Below are 25,216 nucleotides of genomic sequence, written 5' to 3' on the forward strand. Positions count from 1 at the left end.
CAGGAGGAAGTGAGCTATATACAGTGTAAACCTGAGGACCCAGGTGGCCCACAGAGCATCTGAGCACTTTGAGGACAAAAACTCCTTAGCACCGGGAAAGTACAGAAAACGCCACAGAAATTGTGTTTGAAAGAGAGGATGAGCAAATGAACGCCTGCATGCTGCTGGCCATGCAGATGAATTCTGTACAACATTGGGTATCTGAGACAAATAATAACAGTCTGTCCTGGCTATTAAAATGTGGGCAATATAACTAAATTCATATCACAACAGTTTATTTACAAGTTATATCTTTTACAGCTCTTAACATTACATACATACTGTACATACGCTGCTCCAGGTAACGCTTGAATCATCCATTTTTCTGCTTACACAGTGATTCTCAGCAGTGTGTGTGTGTGTGTGTGTGTGTGTGTGTCTGGTCTACTAGGTCATGCCTGGCCTCGCTCCGCTTACAGACGGAAACCAGCAGGCCCATGGAAAGCAACCAGGCCGCCACCTGCCCCCAACACTTGTTTCCCCTCGGCGCACACGCCCTCCATCCCTTGTATCCCCCGTGCATTTATTTCACTCAACTTCCCAACCTGAAACCTGCTGGGGGGGTGGGGGGCGGGGATCAGATTTAAAGCTGCGCTAGATACGATTTTTATGTAAAAAAAAAAAAAACAAACACCCATCTTATTAGCCTAAATCACAAAGTCGGGCTCCAACAGAGAGGAGCGTCCCGTCCCCTTTAATTGAAACCCTGTAGATTTGCCGTTTGCCCAAATTAAAGTCAGGTCTCAGGTGTGGCCAATGTCTGTCAAATTTCCCTCAAGACACATTTTCTCTCATCCACAGTTACCCACAATTGCGATAGAGAGCTTAAAGTCGAGATGAAATGAAAAATGCCTTTTTAACCCTTTTAGATCACATCCCCGGTCATACTGTGCACCTATTTAACAATATATGCCAAAAAATACAAAAAATCAATTTCTTTGTGTTCTTATATCAAAATTCAATCATGTTTTCTTCCTGTAAAACAAAATATGCCGTGTGCTTACGTAAGCATGCCCGTAACTAATTTCAACCAATAATATCATGACATCCACCCATCAATCAATCTTCAACTTTTAGCGCACAGAGCTAAGAGGCTAAGCTTCATTAGTTAGCTAGCTAGCAGCAGCACGGTACTTCGGTGTGTCTTCGGGTGTTATGACACGCCCACTTTTCAACGTTCAAATCAAATTCCTCCCAACGTTACGTCCCGCCTGTCTTTCCTGTTTCACTCGGAAATACGTCACGATACGGAAGTTAGATACTCTCGAAATGCCGTTTCATCTCCACTTTAAGTCCCTCCCCTTCCGCTGTCCCCCATGGGACCTTCTTTCGGAAAAAATATGTACGGTAGTCAACGGCGAGAGACAAATAATTGTTTCATCCCGTTTGAATCGTGCCATGAATTACACATATGATGTTTCGTCAATTTAAAAGATAATTTTGCAAGTCAAGAAAGTCGCAGTTTGTCGTAAAACAGTACAGTAACGTTTAGTTTTGTGTGAAACCGCTCAGTGAACTACATCTCTCGTCTCACACAATATACGTCACCGACACCAACATGGAAGGAAACATAGGAAACACACAGGCATCGCGTTAACGTTAGCCCCCACTGTACTAAAACTATCCTAAACCAGTTTAAATCCGTTCTTACCTTCCAGGTTGTGTATAATACTCCTGCTGTCTGAGAGGGACTTAGCTTCAGCGGCTCTGGGTAGCTTGTGGAGAGAGGAAGTTATGACGTCACTTACGCCACTTTTGGGTGTGTAGTCTTTCTAATTACGTATTTTCACAGTCTTATACTTCAACAGTTTTACGACAAACTGCGACTTTCTTGACTTGCACAATTATCTTTTAAATTGACGAAACATCATATGTGTAATTCATGGCACAATTCAAACGGGATCAAACAATTATTTGTCTCTCGCCGTTGACTACATATTTTTTCCGAAATAAGGTCCCATGGTGGACAGTGGAAGGGGAGGGACTTAGGCTCTCTATAGCTCCAACAACACTTGAAGGCAGGGGGGACACTGGGGAAACGGGGGGCCAGACTCCTCACAATCTCCACAGTTTCTCAACCTCCTGCCCCCGCTTTCACCCCCGAACCCCACCCACCCGCAGATTGGAGCGTTAGTTACAAACACTTCTGGGAGCCAGAGCTGCTCTGGAGGCAGAAATAATATTATCGGTTGAGTTAAACCTCAATGGGCGGAGCTTTCTTTCTTGCCATACTAAGATATCTTGGTTAGCTAGTTAGCTAGCTGACCTTCAAGGTCAAACTAGCCATACTAGCCTATAGCTATCTAGGAAAGCTAGCTAGCTGTCTGCTGACCTTCCAATATAATGAATGCCATGGTCAGGAATGAACGAAAAAAAAGTCAGTGCATTTTATATTTTTCATTCATATTTTGAAGACAGTTGCTTCTTTGCCATTCAACTTTTCCAGTTAGCTAACTTGCACTCCGAAAAACTGTGGTTCTTTGGCTCCGCCCACTGAGGTTTAACTCAACCAATGAGATTATTTCTGCTTGCCGAACAGCTCTGCCTCCGAGAAATGCTTGTATGACTAAAACTCCAATTTGCAAACCTTCCCCTCCATCACGGTATCACATCCAGTCTGGGACTAAACACCCTCCCTCCCCTCCCCCTGGCCTCCTCCTCCCTGGGGGGCTCGGGGCCGGCGCCGGGCGTCGGGCTGGGCCTGGGATGCTGCTCGCAGGTGGCCTGGGGGTGGGTGTGCCACGTCCCGTCCCGGTAGGTGCAGTAGCACACCGTCTGCTCGTCGATGTCCACGCGCTCGCCCGCCGGGATCACCCGGTTACCGGCAAAACAGTTGGGACCTTGGAGGGGAGGGAAGAGAAAGACAGAGTAGCAAACAGGTGACAAAAAAAGTTCATACGGTTCTTTTGTGTAGCTAATGAGCCGCAATGTCGAATGGATTACAAGTTTTGTGTCTTTTCACTCAAACACAAGCCTATATATATATATATATATATATATATATATATATATATATGTATATAATTGCTGTTGAGTTATGGATGACCTTGCAATGCCTAAGAACTTTATTTCCTTCTTGATCAATCTTGAAGTTCCTTATACTTACCGTATTTCCTCTAATAGTGGCCGGTAGTCAATTAAAAGCCGGGTCTCCGATAATGGCCGGGGCCGTGGTCGACACAAACAAATAAAGGCCGGCCCCAAATACAGGCCGGGTAAAAAAACAAAGGAAAAAACAACGGTGGATACCGGTAAACTCCTGGTGCCTGTTATATAATGTAACTGTAGTTTGTAGTAACGTAAAAGTGCCATAAGATGGCAGTATGCCACAAGACGGCTCGGCCGGCGGAAGTCTCTGGAGCGTGCCGTCGTCGATTACCGTAATTATCGGTAATTCATTGCAGTACCAAAAAAACGTCTACCTAACGAACCCCCAACAGAAGCAGATCAGAAAACAAGGAGGCTTCATACTAAAATATGAGCAAATATACTTATCAAACAGAGAGAATTAGAAATAAAGGCCTGTCTCTAATATAAGCCTGCTTCCAATAAAGGCCTGGTACCCTCTGCAGTTGAGGTAAATAAAGGCCCGGGCCAATATTAGAGGAAATACGGTAGTTATTTTTACATAAACTTGTGTACACCTGCTACTCAAAAACCAAACCATAGCACCAAACCCATATTCCTCTGTGTATTATTGACTAATTGTGTGAACCACCACCAATGCTTTTCACTGCCCCCGGTGGTTTGGAGTGTTATTGCCCCAAAACAACAACACCGACCTAGACAAACTTGAACCCCCCATATTGGCTCCAACAGAGAGAATCAGGCTGGGGAAGCATATGAAACACATGAGGGCAAGAAATGAGAGAATAAGAAGGAAGCGACCTGAGAATCTATGAAAAGAGAACCGTTGCCCCTGTAGCTGTGAGACAGGGAAAAGAGACAAAATGAGAAACAGATTAAGAAAGAAGAGATACAGTTGGAAGGGACTTTTGACATGAATTGGTACAGAAGGTGAGAATAACAAAGTCTGTAAAATTGCTAGAGAAATGCCACATTTGTAGTGTGTGGAATATGTGGATTTCAGGGAGTGACGCCCTAGAGGTTAGAGAGGGAGGCTCGTGATTGGAAGTGTGTGTCAGTTCAAAAAACTTGTTGATGCAGCACAAAGTCAGCCTTCAAACCTGGTTCACAGTTATTCTGAAACTGATTTTACTAGAGGAGAATGCGGGTGTGTGATGGGACGCGACCTGGGGGGAGAATGGGGAGGCGGAGGGATGTGACAGGCGAACAGACGGAGGCAGAGAGGTGCAAAGTCGGCGATATACCAAACGGAGAACGATTAGATACCTGGATGTTTGGAGGTGACTAACATTCATGCCAAAGAGGGAAAAAAAGGAGCTGATTGTACCTGTGCACTCCATGTTTAGTGGACATAACCCATAAAAATGAATATCTACAAAATAGGAGAGAGTCACTGTAATATGCAACAGGATATTTCCATGAAATATAGCTACAGACACTAAAAATGTAAAGTGTGGAGCTAAACCATGCCAGCAAAAAAAAGCAAACAACCTGCTTCTGATATTTATATCCCTCATTTGCTGAGGTGGTTGCTTTGTTTTGGCAGTTTATCTGTGAAACGCTTTACGCTCAGCAGGGGGGGGCAGGAAGTACGGGTCCTCTGGTGCCAGATCCGACCGAGTTCGACAAAACACAGCTGACGTGGGGGAATTTGGCGGCAGCGGGGAAAAAAAAAAACTATGACACAAAACAGAGCGGCTCAATAATGCCGCGTCCAACCGTCCGTCTGACTGTCTGTCCGGCAGAGGAGCAGCAAAAATAGAAACTACAACTGCCATAAGGCAACAAGGCAGCTAGGAAACAGATTGTGTGTGTGTGTGTGTGTGCATGTGCATGAGGTTTACATTTTCATTTAAGCGTTCAGAAAAAAACAAACTCCCTTACTATAATGCTTTTGATTGTGTAATTCCTTACATTTTACTCTACAAAAAGAAAGCAAAACAATCTGCAATAAAGGAGTTATTATCCCTGCTGAATCCTGTCTCTCTCTCTCACACACACACACACACACACACACACACACATTCCCCCAGTGTTAGGAAGGGACACTAATGCCAGTGGCGTTGTAGGCATGTATGACATAACAGGGATGGCTCTGTAAGCTGCAGGGTGTGAGATGACATAACGGGTGCTGCCTCCGAGAGCTACAGGGTGAATACCAGCCACACTGAGATGCTGCTAATTATAGGAATAAAAGACATAGGGGGGGCTACAGAGATGCTGTGTGCATAATGTGGTCTGTGTGTGTGTGTGTGTGTGTGTGTGTGTGTGTGTGAGGGAGAGAAAAGCTGTCCACCGCAACCTCGCCACAACAAAAGGACACATTTGCAGAAAACAACAAACCACTCCATTAGCTTCAGACTGCCGAATTCTTCCCATTTGTCCGCCGTTGGTCTAAAATATCACATGATTGGTTGTGTTGCCTTGTGGGAAACCGTCTCCAATTCTTTTTCCACTTCACTGCCTTTGTCTGCGAACATCCCGCGGTCAAAATGAATCATTTGGAGGCTCGGCTTGCTGAGGATATTTGCACCTTAACGACCAATCAAACGGCTCCTAAGTCCTCATATTCTCTCAGCCACAAGTTTGTTGCCTGTACACTCACAACAAAGTCAAACTTCCCTGAAATCCAAACACAAACACATTGCATTTATACCCCATGCAAAGTGGGGGGGTGCATGAAGATTTAAGAGGTAACTGTAACCTCGGGAAGCTGGAAATAGCGGTGACAAAAACTCAACAACAACGGCTGAGGTGAAAGAGCGACAAAGGCTGCTGAGGGAAAATGTGAACTCAGAAACCATTTGATTGGTCCTAAAGGTGCAGATATCCTCCGATAAGCTCAGCAGGCCGAGCCTCTAAATGATTCATTTTGAAGATGTTAGCAGGGAGATGTGTGAACCAGGAAAAGGAAATGGAAATTGGACAAGTTCATCCAGGAAGCCTGTTCACACTGCAGTCTGAAGCCAGTAGAATCGTTCTTTCGTTAAATCTGTCTTTTTTGTTTTGGTGAAGTTGTGCTGGACACTTTGGCTTTAACCTTTACAGGAAAAAACGTATTATTTAATCAGCAAATACATTTCTTTCACTTCACTATTGAAAAACAAAAAAAAACTCCACCTCAAGCAAGCAAAAAAACAAAACAAAACAAAAAACAGAGAGAGATATTGATTTGCCATTTCCATTCACTATTCCTAATTTGATGCATTATAATTGGCCTGGGTGGAAACCCAGCCAGCGGGTCGGTCTTGGTCTTACCCCCCTTGCAGATGGGGCAGCAGTGGTTGGGTTCGTAGCTGGGGTTGACACAGTGGGGGGCGGGGCAGTCTGAGATGGTGCAGTACACCTCTCTGTTGGCCTCGCAGCGACACCGCTCACACCGCGACAACTGGAACACACACACACACACACACACATTTTAAATGATTTATTTAAAGATGCTAAACTAAGTGTAGCATTTTTAATCATCATTGTCAAAGTAATTGTGATACAGTGGTGGAATTACCATAAACAAATGAGACTATAGTCAAGACGATTGGTTGCCTCTATCTCACACCAGTTGTATGTTGTAATGAAGACTACATTTCCCATAAACCCCGCTGCTTCCTCCCCCCCCCCCCCCCTCCCCCCCTCCCTGAAGAGGATCAACATGTTGGAAGTGATTTCTCCATCTTCCTTTCCCTCCTTCCACCATCTGCTGCCAGAAACTCTTTCAGCTTTAGCTCCGTTTGCTCTGGAAGAACAGAACCTCTTCCTGTTTTGTGCCGTAAAGCGATCCAGCAGATTTCCCTCCAGATCCGAGTCGGTGTCACACAGTGGAAAATGCAGTCAAAATTTTAAATATTTGTGTACTTAAGATACAATTATTCCAGATGGTCACCGTACTTTCGGGACATTTGATGGTACAAAAAGCCACACAACCTGGCTGTGTATTACTGCAGAAACTGAACAGAATATTTACTTTTTATGACTAGGACTGCCTCTCTCTCTCTCTCTCTCTCTCTCTCTCTCTCTCACACAGATAAAATATTTAATTTATGTCCACATAAATACAAGCATACAAAGGACATAAACACTATTAATGCAGTCAGATATTGAGTCAGTCAGTTACATAAGTGCCTAATTGGCAGCCACATTGTTGCAGACACAGGATGAAAACAGCGGCAGGTGGAAGGATAACAGACAGGATAACAGACAGGATCCACTTCATGGGTATAAAAAGCAACGCCTTCTCCATATTGAGCGGCTACCAATGACAGCAGATACTGAACAATACCTCGCTAACTGCCTGGCCCTTCTCTGAGGGAGACCAGCCATCTGAAGGCCCCTCACAACTAGCTGCACATGACCCAGGCTGCCAAACATGAAAACTAAAAGTTTACACTTTACACTTGTAGCCCAGCTGTGAAACGGTCTGCTCCAGCTGTTTATAGTTCAGCATCTTGGTTAGAAAGGCTTCCTGTAGGCTGCAGTCAAAAGTACAGCCGACCTCTAGAACGAACACCTCTCTAAGATCTTCAGACAACAACAACATCGGGGGTGTTAGCTGCAATATTAGAGAACACGTCTGAATCCTCACTACAGACTGAACATGCTCGGCTTCACAGTAGAATGCTGATGAAGCATTATAGAAGACCTGAAAATAGATGTGATATCTTTTGATATCAGATCCACTATTCTGTCGTGCCTACATATGTAAAGCCCCCCCCCCGGTATGCATGGCAACCATTTAAGATGTGAGACATGGTTTCAGCTGTCTGTTCGTGACCATGGTGTTCACAGTGAGGAGCATGACTGTCAGGAAGCCAGATGGAAAGATTAAGCTTAGTTGGTAAAACCTGTAATCTTGCTTTTATAGTGAAGATGACAATACTCTCATGTATAGCTGCACTTTTAAACACTGTGTGGGAGACAGAGTGATCTGCAACACACACACACACACACACACACACACACACACACACACACACACACACAAACATGCACAAAACCAAAGTTATTGTTATCAAACAGCCTTGGAGTCAATGACGCTGTCTGATTTGATCCAAAATTCAAATATTGGAAAACATTTTTGCTTGAAAGGGTAATTGAGAAAATATAGAACTACTGCACGCGCACACACACAAACACACACACACAGCTGACCTGTTTCTAGTCTTATCGACATTACTGGATCGCTCTCCAATCAGATCATCAGTTACATAAAGCAGAATCGATGTCTGTCCTCTCACTACCCAATCCCCAGCGAGCACATGGCCGCACGTCAACGCGCATGACTCTGTTTGTTGACATGATGATGCAGTAAACAACCGCACGACACAAGACCGCCCCTCTGTTTTTACGCACGGGTGTGTGCAATGTACATACCGTCTGTGCCTTTGCATGATACATTATTCGTCTGACTATTCATTAAAAATAACCCATTACCCTCTGTGATAAAGCTGAAGTGAAGTGCGCTAAAGAAGGCTAACAAATTATTTTAAAAAAGTAGCCTACCTTGAACGTCATCTCTTATGCACGTTATCTCTAAAAATAACTAGTAGTCTGTAATAACTTTTAGAGGGTAGGCTACTGTACAAATAGGCTGTAAACAGAAGTCCCTATAGGGTACTACAGAGACGTCCTACCTAATATAGCTTTATTATAGTGATACCATATAGGAGATAAAACTATAATAGTTCCTAAAGGGATATTATAAGAAAACGCTAGTGTTTTATAGGGGGTTTATGTGCGTAAATCTACAATTACGCACGGTCAGTGAGCAGCAATTCCCTTGTGCGTAATCCTCATGGGATTTGATCTGAACTTCTGAATCTGAAGGGTAAAAGTTTGGATCATTCTCACCCTGAACTCCTCGAGGAGCCGGTACGTTTTGCCCCCGTAGACGCAGACCTTGGCAATGGCCTCGCACACCGGACAACATGCCTTATATTTGATCCGCGTGCACCGGGGGTGGATGCGAGGACACTTGGGTCGGACGCACACGGGACCGTCCACGGTGCACGTGCACGGGCACGCCGAGGGACTCGGGTAATATACCTCTCCGATGCCGTAAACAAAACCGTGGTCGTCGATGCACCACTTTCCCCGGTAGTCCCCGAACTCGTACTCCAAGTCGGTTTTCGAAGAGTATTCCGCCGCTACCGCGATCTCCGTGATGCTCCGCGGGCCGTGCAGCAGGAGGAGGAGCGCGATGGGGAGGCAGAGGAGCGCGCGGTGCCGGTGGCTCATCGTTAACGGGTTTCCAACACCGAACTGACCATCTGTCTGTCTGCTGCGCCGCTGCGCTCCGGTGCGCTTTTCCTCCCACCGTCAGGGGCGCCGGTGACGCTGACGCGCGTCAGGCCGGGATCACACTGACATGCGTTAGGCTACTGTATACGGTCAGTCTTCTCCATAGGCGTCAGGTGGGCACGTGGCAAGGTGTGGCACCCGCCATGCCTCCGCTCGAATTATAGTCCACATTTTATATTGTTTTTATCTCTACAATGGAAAGCAAAGATTGTCAGAAATCCATTTTAAAGCCACAGCCAACATCACAGCAGGAGAGCATTCGGACTTAAGGGTCCAATAATTGATCACAGCGACCATACTATTTTGGCAGGAATCAGTCATCGTTACACTTTGTCCCCAGGAATGTATTTGATATAAGCGGGTTTAGAGGTTTTGTTGGGGAATCATATTAGATTTGGAGGGTGTGAATCCAGATGACAGAATCCATTCTGCAGGTGTTGAATGTATTAGATTGTTTTCCCCATAGGCCTAGGCGTTGATCATGCATGCAAGAGTTTTGAAACGCCAGAGTTATTCCAATCTGATTCATGAAATCCTGCCAGAAAAGTTTTGAATAAACAGAGGGAGATCTCTGGGAGCAGAGACGAGAAAAAACAAACACAAAAACACGAAATAAACCAACACAGCCGCTGAAAGACAGAGAAATCTTTATTTGGGTAGATAAGTTTAGACAGTACAAAAGAAAGATGCAAAAAACGCAGAGAGGAAAAATACTAAAAACAGTCCGATTCAAGTAAGAAAACAGTCCTTTAAATGCATAAGTGACTGAGGTTACATTTGGATGAGGGTAGCGTGTGCATTTCTCTGGTGAAGTTAAATGGTCGTGACGTCAACAGGAACAGGTAATTAACAGAGAGGTAAGCAGTCCGAGTAGTTTAAAAATAGCCATAATATGTAGCTCTTATAGATTAATTGCTAATTGAGTATTGTCTATTTTTTTTCTACATAAATATTTAATGGGTACAGGGGGCAATAAAAAGGATGTTATTTTAAACATCTGTCTACATCTTATAGGTAATGGAAGTCAGTCTGTCACCCACATTATGTCCAGAAGCACCTGGGAGACGCCTCCATCACTCTTTAAAAACTTTTAATACTTAATTTCCCTGTTTGTGAAATTATGTCAAACTTTATTGAGCCCCGCGGACGAATTCTCTTTTCTCGCGGTTGTTACAAAAAAATTAACTGGGTTCCTACATATTTTTAAATTTCAAATACCAGTTGTCCTAGACCTCAATTGCCTGACTGGATTTGGAGACTTCAGTCATTCTGTATGCACCTGAAGCCAATTCTTCAAAACAATTATCACCGTTTGCAAAACGACTGTGGGTGGACAACTACATAAAATACGGAGTCATATGTGTAATGTGACCCCCCCCCCCCCCCCCCCCCCACACACACACACACACACACAGAAGTTATTTTCCAGACCTGCAGGAACCTTGAACACAAGACATGCGATCCCTGGCCAAAATCAAACACGTTAAAAATGACATCCTTTTCAAGTACATACACATTTCATATGAAGGCTGAATTCGATTGTTATATTAATCTAACACGTTCTACTGGATCTCTAACTAAAACAAAGGTAACAAAATAGAGGCGACAGTAGCCGTAATGTAAAAGCACACAAACTGATAACTACAGGGATCTGAGGTTTGGAACGGATAAGGGGTCGAGGTTCTTCCATGCCAGGTTGACCCGATATCACCAGATCACATACGCCAAGGTTTCAGAGGATAGAATTCAGTCTCCAGACATTAATTATGCCTGGTAAAACACAATTTAGCAATGTTGACCCAATTTTCAAAAAAATACAAGGGTTAATTTAGAGTTTGATTCCAAACGTTTGGACATCCAGACTTTGAGGAATGTGAACCTGTGTACTCGGGTATGTCAGCCAAATCCATCAGTACACAGTGCGCACAGTGGGATTCATTTTAGGACTAGACTTTATCCATGTCTGTGAAACCAGCCATCACCATGCCTTCCCACCACAAGCAGCTCCTGAAACCAGTTGTCAGAAGTCCAATTAGTTTCTACAACCAGAGAAACAGAAGACGGTGCTGACCACTTTCGCCTCGTTTCCTCGGTTTTCAGCATGGACGAGTTGGCCAAGCACATCATCAGCATCGCTACACACTGCATCCATCGCTGCCTGCAACACTACTGGTGTTGCTCAAATCGGCCTTCTGACAGTAGCGTGGCAACGCGGTTGCTAGCGGTGTGAGGGCAGAGTTAGCTGTGACCTAGGATTTATGGTCAACTCAAACAGATGTACAAGCTGGGTCGAAGGTCAGCACTGCTATTCTAAGGTGATTTATAAATCTGGACCCGGCTAACTGTGGAAATGTATCTGAGGAGTAGGAAGAAACTGACTGGAAGGGACTGACTTTGGACAATAAACCGAGGAGTGGACAATGACGTCAGTGAGGGAAGCTAGGCTGGGGTGGATGTTGGTCGGCCCTCGCCACCTGACTGCATCTCTGGTACCCAGATATCAGTCTGCACTCGTCCCTGTCCACTCCTTGTCCTGTCCTACAAAAATCTAGCAAGCAGACATGGGTTAAAAAGAGGAATGGCTTGAGCAATGCCTGGAGCACAAACTCAGTCTGGTCAAATTAAATACTCTTTGGTGACATCTGAATTACCTTATTCACACCATTAAACCGGGCATGCTGCATCAATCCAAAAGAAACAGATTTTAATTGAATCTGCAATATACTCCATCCAAATCCTCATTTCCCCTTCTAAAAAGGTTTTATTTGAATCGAATCAGGCATCGTTCAAATCCATACATCCTGAATCGAGCTTATATTAAATGCATGATGTTAACTACTTATTGACCTTAATTACAGACCCTCAAACCCTCACCACTTCCTCTCATTCCCCAGATCGGTTGCAGCTGTAGCCACCATACAAGTCCCACTTTTTACCATACGAGTCCCACTTTTTCCACACTTGCTGCACAACTGCAGTGCCGTCGCTCCATCCAGAAGAGGAACAGAGGACCGTTGCAGCGTGGGAGGGACTTCTACAGTAGCTACCGCTGTATATCTACATACCTAACCCAGGGTCTACACTCACTATTACAACCTCATACTATTGGCTGGTCTGGCTGGGGGGCGGTAGTGGCGGCGGCGGAGGGGCTGGTTCTTCTGAGGCAGGGGCCGGGGGAGGGGGAGGAGCCGGGGCCGCGGCCAGGTTAGGAGGAGCCGCGCCGGGGTTGGCTTCCCGGGACGCCGGGGGGTCCGGGGCCACCGTGGCTCCGGGGACGCTGTCGGAGGAAGGAGGGGGAACACTACTGCTGCTGCTGCTGCTGCTGCTGCTGCTGCTGCTGCTGTCGTCACTGGGGGTGCTGTTGGCGGTAGCGGCGCTCTCCCTGGGGGGGTCGGGGGGAGGGGCGGGCTTGTCGGGGGCGGAGGAGAGGGGGTCAGATGGAGGAGGTGGTGGAGGCTGGGGGTCTGAGGACGACTCTGCAGGCGCCGCCTCGTCTGGGGAGAGAGTAACAGAACGCTTTTTAGGTTGAGGCTAGGTGTGTGAGAGCGTAGGTGTTTATTTTTACTTGAATGTGACAGTTAAACATGTTGCGTGTTACATGCATTTTGAGGCTGCAAAAGGTCCGTTTACATTTTGGAAACACTGAACTGGTCACCAGTGGGATCTGAGAGCTACAAAGATTATTTCCTTCACCAAGATTTACATGTGTATACACCTACCTAGAACTGAAACATTTAAGATTCAAAGCGTATTGATGCAAAACGCTTTGAGTCATCTTGTATTAATGTGACATTTAAATAAATTGTTGTTGGATGAAAAACACATATCCTTTAAGGAAGTGTGTGTGTGTGTACCAACCTGTCTCCATTGGTGTGGGCTTGTCCTCCTCCTTACTCCCTGAGGTGGGGTTAGCTGCTGTGCTAGCATTAGCATTGCTCTGCTCAATGCTGTTGTTGCCAGCAGCTTTGTTTACAGCTGCCTCCTGTTGTTGTTGTTGCTGTTGTTGTTGTTGTTGCTGCTGTTGTTGTTGTTGTTGTTGTTCCTGAGCCTGCTGGGCGGCTTTCTCCGCCTGCTCCGCCGCCTCACGCTCCCTCTCCTCCGCCCGGCGCCTGGCCGCCTCCTCGGCAGCAGCCATCTCTGCTGCTAGCTTCTCCATGTCAACCTCCACTTTCTGGCTGCACAGCTAGAGACAGAAACATTCAACACTTTTCCATTACTACAGATGGCTTTACCAATACCAATTTCTCCATACACACCTCAGCATTAGCTGCTTACACACCAAATAACTAATAAGCTTGACAATCTAGTTGTTTCATTCCAAAATTAAATGTCCACCTTTTGAAAAAACTGACATTAACAATAATCCATGCCTTTTACTTTCAGGCTATCAATCATTTTGTAAAACTCTGAAGTAATCTTAAGACCTTTACTTATAAAATACTTAAGGATAGCATCATATGTTTTTCATTTCAGGTTGCAAATTTTCTCGAAATGGTTCGAAGCGTTTTGGAATGAAACCTCCACCTTGTTGCTACAGTCAGTGGTCTGTAGGTACAGACCTACTTACCAACAAACCAAACAACAAATCAGCTAACCAACAGATCAAACTCCATGTCTAACAGCAGCAGTGTTGCCGTACCCGTTTGAGTTCAGTGTTGAAGGAGTCTGTGGTCTCCAGGAAGCGTCTCTTCTTGTCTTGGTGGCGATCCTCAATCTGCAGAAGTTCTGCCTCCAGCTTCCTCTGAAACAGACGTGAGGACCAGGTGACCAAAGAGTGAGAGAGAGTGTGTCTACACGCTTTTACACACCCACGTGAAGCGTGAGTTCAACGAAAAGTAAGATCATTATTTTACATTATATCCAATGATTTCATTTGTAGCTTCGCTGGTAATCTTGACTCCTCATTTCTAATTGTTTATGGTTAATTATTTTATGTTTAGATGCCGCAATCCTTTGTGTTCCTTTTATGTTTAATGTAAGTGGTTTAGATCTCAGTCCTTTTTCTATTATTTGAAACGCTATGATTTACTTGGGATAGAGTAGTAACGGCTTATATTGGTTTATTGGCAAATGTGTAGGTTATATGTATACACAATGCTCTCTTGCTTTCTTATTGACATTTTTCTTTGTTGTGTTTTGTTTTATTTATAGAAAACCAACAAACTTGATCATCCAAACTCAGCCCCGTCATAATCCATCTGCTAAAATAAAATAAGAACTGGACATTTCATTCTCATGTGCTCATTGCGCCTGACCAGCACCCCACTGTGTTAATCCTCCTGGAACCAGCTCCAGCTACCACTAGAGTACAGTCCCATCCTACAATATACAAATCCAACAGTCACCTTTGTGTCTGTATGCACGTACGTATGTATATACGCCCTGCCAACCCACCTGGTGCACCATGAGCGACTGGACCTGCCTCTTGAGGACCTGCATGCGGGCCGTGGTGACCACCGAGCGGACGTCCGGCACCACGATCTCGCTGAGGATGTCGCTGATGAGCCGGTGGTTCCTCTGGAAGCGGGCCGCTGCCGTGTGCTTCACCGAGAAACCGTCGTCATAGTCTGGGCAGAGGGAAAGGAAGAGATTTAAACTGACAGTCTGACAGGGTCAGAGGTGTGTGTTAACAGGTTATTTTACAATGGCTTTGAAGATGGCTGACCTATCCGTTATATAAGATGATGTATTCATTGTCATACCTGTGTAGGAAAACCTGAATGCAAAATTTGTCATCCCTGACCAGGTACAAAAATGATACCAAAAAAAAAAAGCACTTAATTTCAAAGATTGCTGACACATTAACTGAACAGTCTCTACTGGATCACCAGTATCAACTAAATAAAAAGTAGGGACGGGACAATATCGAAATTCAATATATATCGCAATACAAAAATGTGACAATACGCATTGTGGGGCTGAAAAATGAATGGTGATATTATCTCCCATGTTATTCTGCTGTAGTAATCACAAATGAGACGCTTGACCATCACAGTTTCACAAGCTCTCCATCCAAATTATATCACCTGCACTTTGTAATGACATTTCAGCATTCTAGCGAGCCAGTGCCATCACTAGAAAGATTTGTGGCTCAGAAATAAACATAATTCTGCACAGTCGGAATTGTCTCTGAACTTTTATGTATTACATCGTATCATGGTTGTATCGAAACGTATCGTGAGATAAGCATATCGTCCCATCCCCAATAAAACGTGTTGTCGTGTTTATCTGGACTGGATCACAGCTGTTTCCCCCCCCTTACATTTTTTACTTTTAGAGCAATTCTCAAACCGATACCAAAATTGATTTTTTAATACTTTTCTAATTTCTCCACACCTGTGTCAGAACTTTGGAAAGAGAGTAAAACTACAAACTACATTTCTCCATAAATAACGATTTCTACTAACCCCCCCACCTCTTCTACTGTATATTGATTGGCTTTCAGCTCTACTCGCCACCGTTAAATTCATTATAATTATTATACATATTCTGCTTTCCTGATTGATGCACTTGATACGCATTTTAAAAACAAAGCTTCGTAAGTCTATTATCGTATCTAGAACTTACCATCAGGGTCTTCAGCCGGCTGGATGCTCATGTACGGCTCTCCTTTGTCCATACGACTCTGTCTCTGCCTGCTCTCCTCCTCCATCGCTGCCTCAGCCCGGTTCTTAGCGTTGACGTACGCCAGGTAGGCTGGGGAGTTGTGGTAGGCCTTCAGAGAGTCGTTGTACTCAATCTAGGTGAGGGACGGAGAAAAGGAAAGATGAACATACAGAAAGGCAGTCTGACTCTGATGTGTCGTAGAGAATCGATTACCGACTTCCTGTTTGGTCCTAGAAACTGATGTTTGTCCACATGGGATATGCAGTTTCATATTCATTCATTCATTCACTCACGGTTAGCCTATCTGCCCCTAGTGGCCGTTAGGAGACACGGCACACAGGATGCTGTGTACGGGGCTTTGCATCTACAACACTGTGTCTGTGTTCTTGGAGGGAACAGTGTTTAAGGTCTTCTGGTTCTCAGCACAATCCCTGGCCTTCAAATCATGTTGCATGTCAGAAACAATTGCATTTTATTCAAACTGACTAAATCCTAAATCCTATTTTTACCCTATTCATAGTACTCCCATGATGTCATATGCATTTCCTACCAATATGGTGCTTTACCATATACACAGCTCATTGGCTGTGGCTGTCATTTGAGTATAATCACCTGTTAATTTATTACAATTACCTGTTGTTTTCCTACCAAGCCGGCCGTGTGGTGATGGAATAGAATACTATGAATTGGTATTTCATTAATGCTCTTAGTATCTCACTTCCTCTCACCCCACCAGCATAATTTGCTTTGTAAAACTTACACACAATGAAATTGTGCAGACACAGTGTCCACATTTATTGCAATATTCATGAAAAAGACAACAGTGTGCAGCATCAGACCTCAGCAGGACTAGCTGTCACCATGGTGTTGGCTAATGGGAATATAAACCACTTCCTGCAGCTCACCTTCTCAGCCTCGTATTCGTTCAGGTAATCCTGTTTCTCTTCATCAGTCAAGTCCCTCCACATCCCTCCGATAATCTTTCCAATCTCCCACAGCTTTAGGTCCGGGTTGGACGCCTTCACCTGGTCCCATACCTTGTACGTGCACGCACACACACACACACACACACGCACACACACACACATGCACAAGCAGGTGTACAAACAGATGGGCACGCGCACACACACACAAACAAAAATAGCATATGGTCACTACAGGGAGACTGCAGCTAATTGTAAATCTAAATTACTACAGGAGAGGAAAATACAGGTGAAGAAAAAGGAAAAATAGTGTATAATAATAGAGAGTTTCATTCCAAAATGAGGTATCCACTATTTGAAAGAAACTAATGCCACCTCAAACAAAATGATTGGTGGCATGGAATTAAAGCACATTATGGGTTACAATTGGGTTTTGGGTCAATCACCTGTTTTTATATTAACCGATCAATTTTAGGTCGCCTTTTTCCAAAAAATGTTTTTCCCAGAATGGACATGTAGCATGAAACATTAAAACTCGAGCGCTAAAACTGCAGAAGCAGAGAGGCACCAAAGGAGAAAATGAAATGAGGACTGGGAAAAAACAAAACAAAAAAGAAAGCACAGCAGGTCACATTGCATGCAGACACACAGGGAGATGCTAAGATTTGACTTAAAAAAAAAAAAAACACACAGAAAGCTACAACAAGACAACAGGACGGCGGAGCGGAACCGGCGGCGGGTTCCGGTAGGAGGGTGCGGTGGTGGTGTCGCGGCTTGGCTGTCTCCCAACCTCTCACCCCTGTAACCTTTCACCCCCAGGCCACAGTCAGGGGGTCATATTTGGGGACTGTACAGCCTGGGGAGGGGGGGGGGTGGGTGGGATGGGTATTGGAAAGGTTCAGGGTGATCTCCCCCCCAAAATCCATTTTGGGAGGTGTTGGGAGGTGGGTGGGTTGGGAGGGGCTTGCTTTCGCCCCCCCCTTGGACAAGCAGTAAAAGCAGACACCGTGGATGGGTGTCTTACCTTCCTGCTTACCTTCCGGCTGTACCGCATGTAAGGCATCAGCGGCTTGTCTGGAGGTTTGGGGGGCTTTGGCACGGTGATGCCCGAGGAGTTCTGCAGAGAGAGAGAGAGAAAGAGAGAAAGAGAGAGGCAGGCAGAGGGAAAAAGAAGAAGATGAGGGAGGTGTGAAGGGGGAAACGGAGGGGACAGAAGAGGGAAAGAAAGTAAAGAGGAGGTCAGGTTGGATGGGAAAAGAGAGGAGTGGGGAAGCAGGGGAGGACAAGTGAGCGGTTGAGGGGAGACAGAGAGGGAAGAGGGGAGGGGGGGAAAAAGAAAGGGAGGGCAGGGATTATAGGGATGGAAAGAGAGAGGATTAAGGGTTATGATGAAGAGAGAGAGAAGGGAAGAGCAGAGAGAGAGAACCAAAGAAAGAACAGTCAAAAAAACATCACAGTGATCATGGTCATAGCACATAAAAAAACATGTTTGTATGAAGTAATAAAGAAAAAATAAGATGTGTACATAAAAACATGACAATATAGAGCACTGAAGTCATTTCAGTTGATTTTTGAAGGTGCCATTTACTTAAAACAGAGCAATACATGCATGTGAAAAAAGTGGTGAAGAACTTCAGCTGCCAATGATGGCACGGCTTGGACTACTTTTGGGGATTGACGAAAGTAAATAAAACAAAACCGGTTTGAGGCTCGGCTGACTGCCAGGCAGCTACTGTGGGCTGCAGCCGTGCCAAGTCATGAGTTTTGGATGGTGCAGGGCCGGCACAAGGCCAGACGATGCTGTCAGATCACTGTGCCCCATATAAAAATATATGCTTTTTTTTTTTTCATAATGGCTTCAAATAGATCTGGGTGACACATGTCATTTTTTCCCTCATTAGTGGTGTAAAGTCATATACTTTTTTAAAAAGGCAATTTAAATTTGTTTTTTTAAATTCTGACAAAAAACACTACATAGTAAAAAATGAAAATATCCTGATAATGTGTTTTGGTCAACATTGCCCTGATTGCCATATGTGAAGTGCTTGAAATGTACATTATCCATTCACCAGACATTTAAGATGAAAAACTGTATGCCTCACTTGCAAACAGGCAGAATTTAGGACATTTGAGTACCGGTTTGCTGGGAAAACGCGCTCAATCAGCCCTAATTTGAATTCTGAACAGTTGGGACAATTTTGCACAAATTCAGAAATTCAAACTTTAGAAAGACTAGTGAACTGTTCCATCCATGCTTGGTACATTCTCTTGAAGATCAGTTATTTTTTTATAAGATATTTTGGGCTTGTGTTCTCTACTATAATGTAAATCCAGCTATAGAGATGAGAGAAATTTCCATCCCCACGTGAAGTGTACTGTAACCTTTAGCACCCAAAACATTTTTACGCCGATCTGCCATGCAGTCACAGACTTAACACCTCATGTCATGTGAAAAGTAGCCTCCTTGTGGATGCGGCACACCAGAGATATGAGGGAGCATCCTTAGCTTATTGAGATGCAGGCGGGCGATGGGTCTGGGCGGGGCGGGGGGGGGGGGGGGGCAGGGTGAGGGAAATGCGAGACTGATGACGTTCTTCTTTCAAACAGTAACACATGGTTGAAGTTGGGCCTCAAGAAGTCTGCGCACAGTGCTACAACAGCTTGGTTTGGGCCTGCCGTTGCACCAACTCTCCACTGACATTAAAAATCTAACAGGAAAAACTTGACTGCATGATTGGAGATTTTGTTGCATTTCCCGCATTCCCTAACTGCTCATCACTGTAGATCGTTTTCCAGTGCTTTTATCATGTTGCGAGATTTTACCTTTGTCTTAGTCGTTTTTCAAAGTAAATATTTTGAAATAAACTAAATATTACACGTTAATCCCAGTATAGGAGAGGACCGCAATTGTAAGATACAATTGTGTAAAATCTAGCTTTAATTTACAATTAATTTTACAGACTATAGCTGATGCAAGTGTCTTGCTTTGGTTTGCACAGTGGCTTGACTGGGCTGCGACTGACAGAAGGCAGGTCCTAATGTAACCGCAGAGAACGTTAACCGTTGGTTGAAAGATTTATTTTGGACAGGAAAACGGTGAAATTGTTAGTGACCCGGAAGTGGCATCTTGCCTCTTTTTTTTTTTTTTTTTAAAGCAGAAACCGATGGAGCGCATTAATATGAAATGGTGAATGGAATTTCTTTCAAAATGTAAACATTTATAGCCTGATATTAACATTCTGATGCAACTTAGCAAAACATGATTGTCGGCTTCTCATTTTCAGTAATGATTACCTTTACCGACTGAATTAGAAGTCTCCGGAGTAGTTTTCTTTGCCGTTTGGAATTGAATGGGAGTGAGGTTTGGCAAAACTGATTTCTAAATATCTGTAATCGTGGTGCATGTATGTAAAAACAGTCAAAATTAACATTAAAAAAGGATGGAAAATGTAAGAAACAAGCAAAAAATTCAAATCGAAATGACACATACTCCAATTAAAAGGTGTCACCATCTAGCCGCAAAATAAATAAAAATTAATTTTAAAAAGCCTAAGGTAATTTTAACAAACACTAAGTTGTGATGAATCTAAATGAAAGCCTTGGAATTTAAAAAAAATTAGCTACCTAACACTGCTTTGCAAGTTAGCTACCGAATATCACAGAATAAAAAGTGTAAACTAATAAAATTGCACACTGTTTTGGCAAATAAAGCCAAATTGTTAAGTTCACCACTACATTTTTCAATAACATACAGTCTGAGGGGACAGGAAGGGAAACCGCTGGCCAAAACAAAGTTGTCAGCATCATGCACCGAGCAGAGTGTGGCATATTGGGCTATATGACTGGGGAGATGATGGTGACCGTTTCAAAGAAGACTTTGGGGGCTGTGAATGAGCTGCTGAGGCCTTGTAACACACTGACCACCGGGAAATCTATTTTTCACTGGACTCAAAACACTTTGAACTTCATGTCATGCAGAGTAATAATTCCCTTTCTACTCTCAGATCCAATTCAAATGCATCCAGTGGTGTAAAAACTGAACTGATAAATACTACTAGACCCCCTAAACCCATTCTGATTTCTGACCTAGTGTAAATCTGACAATGGCTTTGTTGCCGCTTCACTTACTGTGGCTACTAGCATCACAACCCACCCATAACACCCGAGTACTGCCATTTTTTCCATCCCTCCATCATTGCACTTTCTCTATATTCATCTTATTTCCCCACTGTCCTCCGTTTTTACATCTTACCCCTCCCTTTATTCCTTCTCATTAAACATACCCAGACTAAAACTCATTTTCATCTCATCTCTCCATCCTTCAACCTTTACATCACGTTCTTTATATTCATATTTTTTTTTCTTTGCTGCAGAATTGCCTCCCATCTGCCCGGCATTACCCCCGCTTCCTTTTAACTTTCCTCTCCCTCGTTTTATCCTTCATGGCACAACATCATCTTTGATTTCCATGGTAATTTTCTTCTCTCTCCCCCCTCCCTCCCTTTCTTATCTCATCATCCGTTCGGTTTTTTTTTTCCTCCATCATATCATTACCTTGTTTTTCCATTTCATTACCCTATTGTTTACTCACTGCTGATCTTTTTTACATTACATTTTGAGCATTTAGCTGATGTGCTTATACAGAGAAACTTACAATGAGAAGGGCATGTAGCCACTGATGAGCATATTTTCTGTTACAGGTACTGCACCTGTGCCCCTTATGTTACGGCTCAGACTAACCACCAGGCTACCCACCCTTTCTTCTTACCATCCCTCTTCTATAATCATCATCTAACAGCCTTCATATTTACCCCGCCCCCCCAATCCATCAATTCAGTACCCCGATTTACCCTCCCCTCTCTTTCTATCCATCCTCGCATCAGTACACGATTGTTTAAGAACCACCTTTCCTTCTATACCTGTTATTTTTCCTCTTACCCTCCCTTCTCATCCCATCCTTCTTTACATTATTTTTTTTCCAAATCCCTCCATCAATTCATTACCCTGCTGGAGCCTCCGGAGCTCCCTCCCAGCCGGAGGTTGTTGTAGGCCAGATGGCTGTAAGGGTTGTAGCCCACAAACCCTGGGGTGGAAGGCATTTGCTGATGGAAGACAAATGAGACAAAACACGAATGAGAAATGGCTCACAAACAAGAGGAGGAAGAGGGATAAACATAAATAAGTGAAAAAGGAAAAAACAACATGAATATAGATTTTTTTTTTTTGGCTTGTTTGTAATGGTGTCCCAACATGGAGTCATCATGCAAGGCAAAAAAGGCAACTAGCTGGCTGGCATTCAGGACGAGTGCACAACATGTGAATGTCGCATGAACAGGACCGCCTGTGCCGTCCTATGAAGCACAAGCTGCATTTAATAACCGTGTGACATTTGATCCAACTGCGCCATTCATTTCAATCTCAAGTCTACACAATGTTGTGCCCTGCTACTGAATGTAAGCCTGATGAATTCAAAAGCATTAAAAGCAAGCATGTTGTTTCAACTAGCCTACATACACGCCTTCTAACATTATACATGCTAATCTTTGATATCAAGAGATTCAGAATTTCCAAGACACTTGTGTTTCTCAGCAGCAATAATACTTCCTAAAAAGCACATGAGGCAAACTGACCCTGTCTACACGACACCTCTAGTGATAATGTTAAAAAAGTGGTGGTATGGCAGTAAAATGGAAGGAATATGCAGGAGTGAGAGGGATGATGGAGGGCTGAGCAAGATTTGTATTGACCTCAGTGTGTTCAGAAAGAAAGAAAGAAAGAAAAAGAGAATGAAAGCAATATAAGATGCAGAGAAAGAGGAAGAAAGAAAGATAGAAAGAAACCAACAACAGCGTACAGAGCTAACATGGCTCTCGAGCTACTGAACAGTAAATGCTAAGATGGAGATTCTTGAATAGCAGAGTAGTATACTTACCGTTGTGGGGGCGGGGGGAGGGGGAGGGGCGTAGGATGGCCGTTCTGTGCAAGAAAAAAAAACAAACAGTTGTCGGTTGAATTTCAGAACGAGTCGCTGACATGCTTTGGGTACATTTTAATTATCTCGTGGTGTCCATTCCCCGCTACACGTTTCCTTGATCACAGCCAGTGTTGTAGTGTTATTAAGCGGGGGGAGCTGCTGTTTGGTAAACATCAGAGCAGAAACTTGCGGTATATGAATGCATGAACAGAGTGGAACTACAATTAGATTAATGTGGCTGAAGCCGTGCTCTCATTCAGCCGACCTGCTGAGGGTGAGCAGAGTTCAGAGTTTCCCACTACAGTCAATCAATCAACTAAAAAAAACTTGGAACTAAAAAGTGAGGGAGCACCACTTCCCTGAGCTCCCCCCCCCTACTACACCCCTGATCACAACAGCAAACAGGTACAGGGCTCTTACTTTCAAAACAGGCCGCAAAGTCAAATGTGGATGTGACCAGGTCAACAACTTCAGAGTTTGATTCCAAAATGTTTTGTTCACCATTCAAAACAAGGTGCCACATACCACTGAAGCATATACACGGTCTGTGGACCTTTACTGACAAAATAGGCCAGTAAGTCTTTACAAAATGGAAACATCGATATGTTTTGGACAAAGTGGAATGCACACCAATGTTAGTGAGGTGCAGGCTGGCAGATCAAAGCTAGGAAAAGAAGAGGAGTCAGCTGCAAACCCAAAGCTCTGATGCAAAGTAGGCTGTATTATTTCATTTTCACCAACATTTCAGAGGGCAAGTCCAGCTGACTCCTCTTCTTTTCCTAGCTTGAAACCAACATAGCTGCTGAAACGTTGGTGAAAGTTAAATAATGCAGCCTAGTGTGCGACTGACTCCCCCTCCCCCCTCTAACATCTGTATGTTTGACATCAGGGACATTTTCCCCAACACAATGGATAATGTATTAAAATGACACTGCAGCTGTTTTCCAAACCTGGAAAAGTCGATAAACAGATAACCTCTGATCAATTTATCTGGAAATGTTACATTTGCAACTCGTCGACATACGGTCTGTCCATTAGGGTTAAGGTTGGGGTAACGTTAAGGATAAGTCAACAAAAAGAGCATTTAGTTTAGTCTATGAGCTTCTGTTAGTATTTTTCAGATGACATTGCATGTTTACTTACTTGACATCGTGGTCGGAGGTTGGACTGGGGATAAGAAAAAATAACACGTTAGAAAACAAGTTAGTACAACTACCCATTGCTGTTATGAATCGTTTGGAAGACGAAGCAGAAGAAGAAACCGGCAAATGACTCAATTGCAGGATAACGTTTATCACACTGAATGACTAGCCTAGCTAACAACGCTAAGCCAAGCTAGCTTAGTCGGCGCGGCCTTCTAGCCAAAGCTACTAACACAAAGAGACCATTTGCCAGATAGTGATGTTACAGCTGACATTTAACTCTATCGATTTCAGAGAAATGTAGTTCCAAAAGACAGCTAACACAATAGACACCTTCTCAGTCCAGCCAAGCCTTCTTAATTATGCATCGTTTGGATGTTTGAGTAAAGCTAGCGTGGTGAAGCCAGGCTAAAGACTGAATTGCCAACTGCCGCTACACACACGAGCGTTATTAGAGAGGTTAGCTGGTAGTAATCGAAATAAATTTCAAACCACCTTTACAGGGACGTTACGTTGCTGTCTGGTTAGTAAAAATGTGTAGCTAACGTCCCAATAATTTCAAAAGATTCTGTTAAAAACAATGTCAATGCACTCACTCAACCCTCCTTTGTTCCCTCGACACGGACGCGCTTGTTCGCACCAAGGAGGTTTGCACTTTGCACACAGTACTTCCGGGTTGCCGGGTGTTTGTCTATTATCCTCCTGTTTATTTTCCTATTTTGTTGCACTGCGAACAGTCATTTTATCAGGGATCAAAGCAGGTTAGGCCTACATGTGAAAAATGTATTTGAGTTTAATGTCAGAGTTACGTAAAACGATTAGGGCTGTAGATGAAACATTTATTTGAGCTTTGAAATTAATCTCAGAATTCTGAAAATAAAGTCAGAAACTCATAATTGTGACTTTAAACCCAGAATTTTGACTTTAAAGGTAACAAAATGTCTTTTCTATTTTGTCATTCATTATTAATTAAATTGTGACATGATTTGGTGTAAATTGTAAACAAGATGGAGTTAAAACCCTGTTTACACTGCTGTTTCAAAAATATAATACAAAATATCCTCTTGTGACTGTTTTGAGATATGAAAATGGTGTATTGAGACAATCAGGTCACAGCGTTTTCAAACCTGTCATGGAGCATAGATACACCA

At 43.7% G+C, this 25,216-nt stretch overlaps 2 protein-coding genes across 3 annotated transcripts; both read right to left on the reverse strand.

Moving 5' to 3' along the window:
- Positions 1 to 2,637: 2,637 nt before the first annotated feature.
- On the reverse strand, positions 2,638 to 9,357 carry LOC139908616 (von Willebrand factor C domain-containing protein 2-like). Its single transcript, XM_071895371.2, has 3 exons — positions 8,971 to 9,357; positions 6,385 to 6,514; positions 2,638 to 2,879 (listed from the first exon to the last, which is right to left on the reverse strand). The coding sequence occupies exons 1-3, from the start codon at positions 9,355 to 9,357 to the stop codon at positions 2,638 to 2,640; spliced, it is 759 nt and encodes a 252-aa protein (XP_071751472.2).
- A 693-nt stretch (positions 9,358 to 10,050) lies between these two features.
- LOC139908612 (SWI/SNF-related matrix-associated actin-dependent regulator of chromatin subfamily E member 1-like) lies at positions 10,051 to 24,707 on the reverse strand. 2 transcript variants are annotated; one of them, XM_071895367.2, is made up of 11 exons: positions 24,662 to 24,707; positions 24,067 to 24,090; positions 22,882 to 22,925; positions 21,953 to 22,051; positions 17,986 to 18,066; positions 16,932 to 17,063; positions 15,988 to 16,159; positions 14,815 to 14,987; positions 14,060 to 14,161; positions 13,279 to 13,603; positions 10,051 to 12,914 (listed from the first exon to the last, which is right to left on the reverse strand). In XM_071895367.2, the coding sequence occupies exons 2-11, from the start codon at positions 24,071 to 24,073 to the stop codon at positions 12,523 to 12,525; spliced, it is 1,527 nt and encodes a 508-aa protein (XP_071751468.2). In that variant the 5' UTR covers positions 24,074 to 24,090; positions 24,662 to 24,707; the 3' UTR covers positions 10,051 to 12,522. The 2 variants fall into 2 exon arrangements, with proteins under 2 accessions (XP_071751468.2, XP_071751467.2); XM_071895366.2 differs by having other exon boundaries at positions 17,974 to 18,066.
- Between the last annotated feature and the right edge of the window lie 509 nt (positions 24,708 to 25,216).

The sequence above is a fragment of the Centroberyx gerrardi genome, chromosome 7, assembly GCF_048128805.1.
Source record: "Centroberyx gerrardi isolate f3 chromosome 7, fCenGer3.hap1.cur.20231027, whole genome shotgun sequence".
Classification (NCBI taxonomy): Eukaryota; Metazoa; Chordata; class Actinopteri; order Beryciformes; family Berycidae; genus Centroberyx; species Centroberyx gerrardi.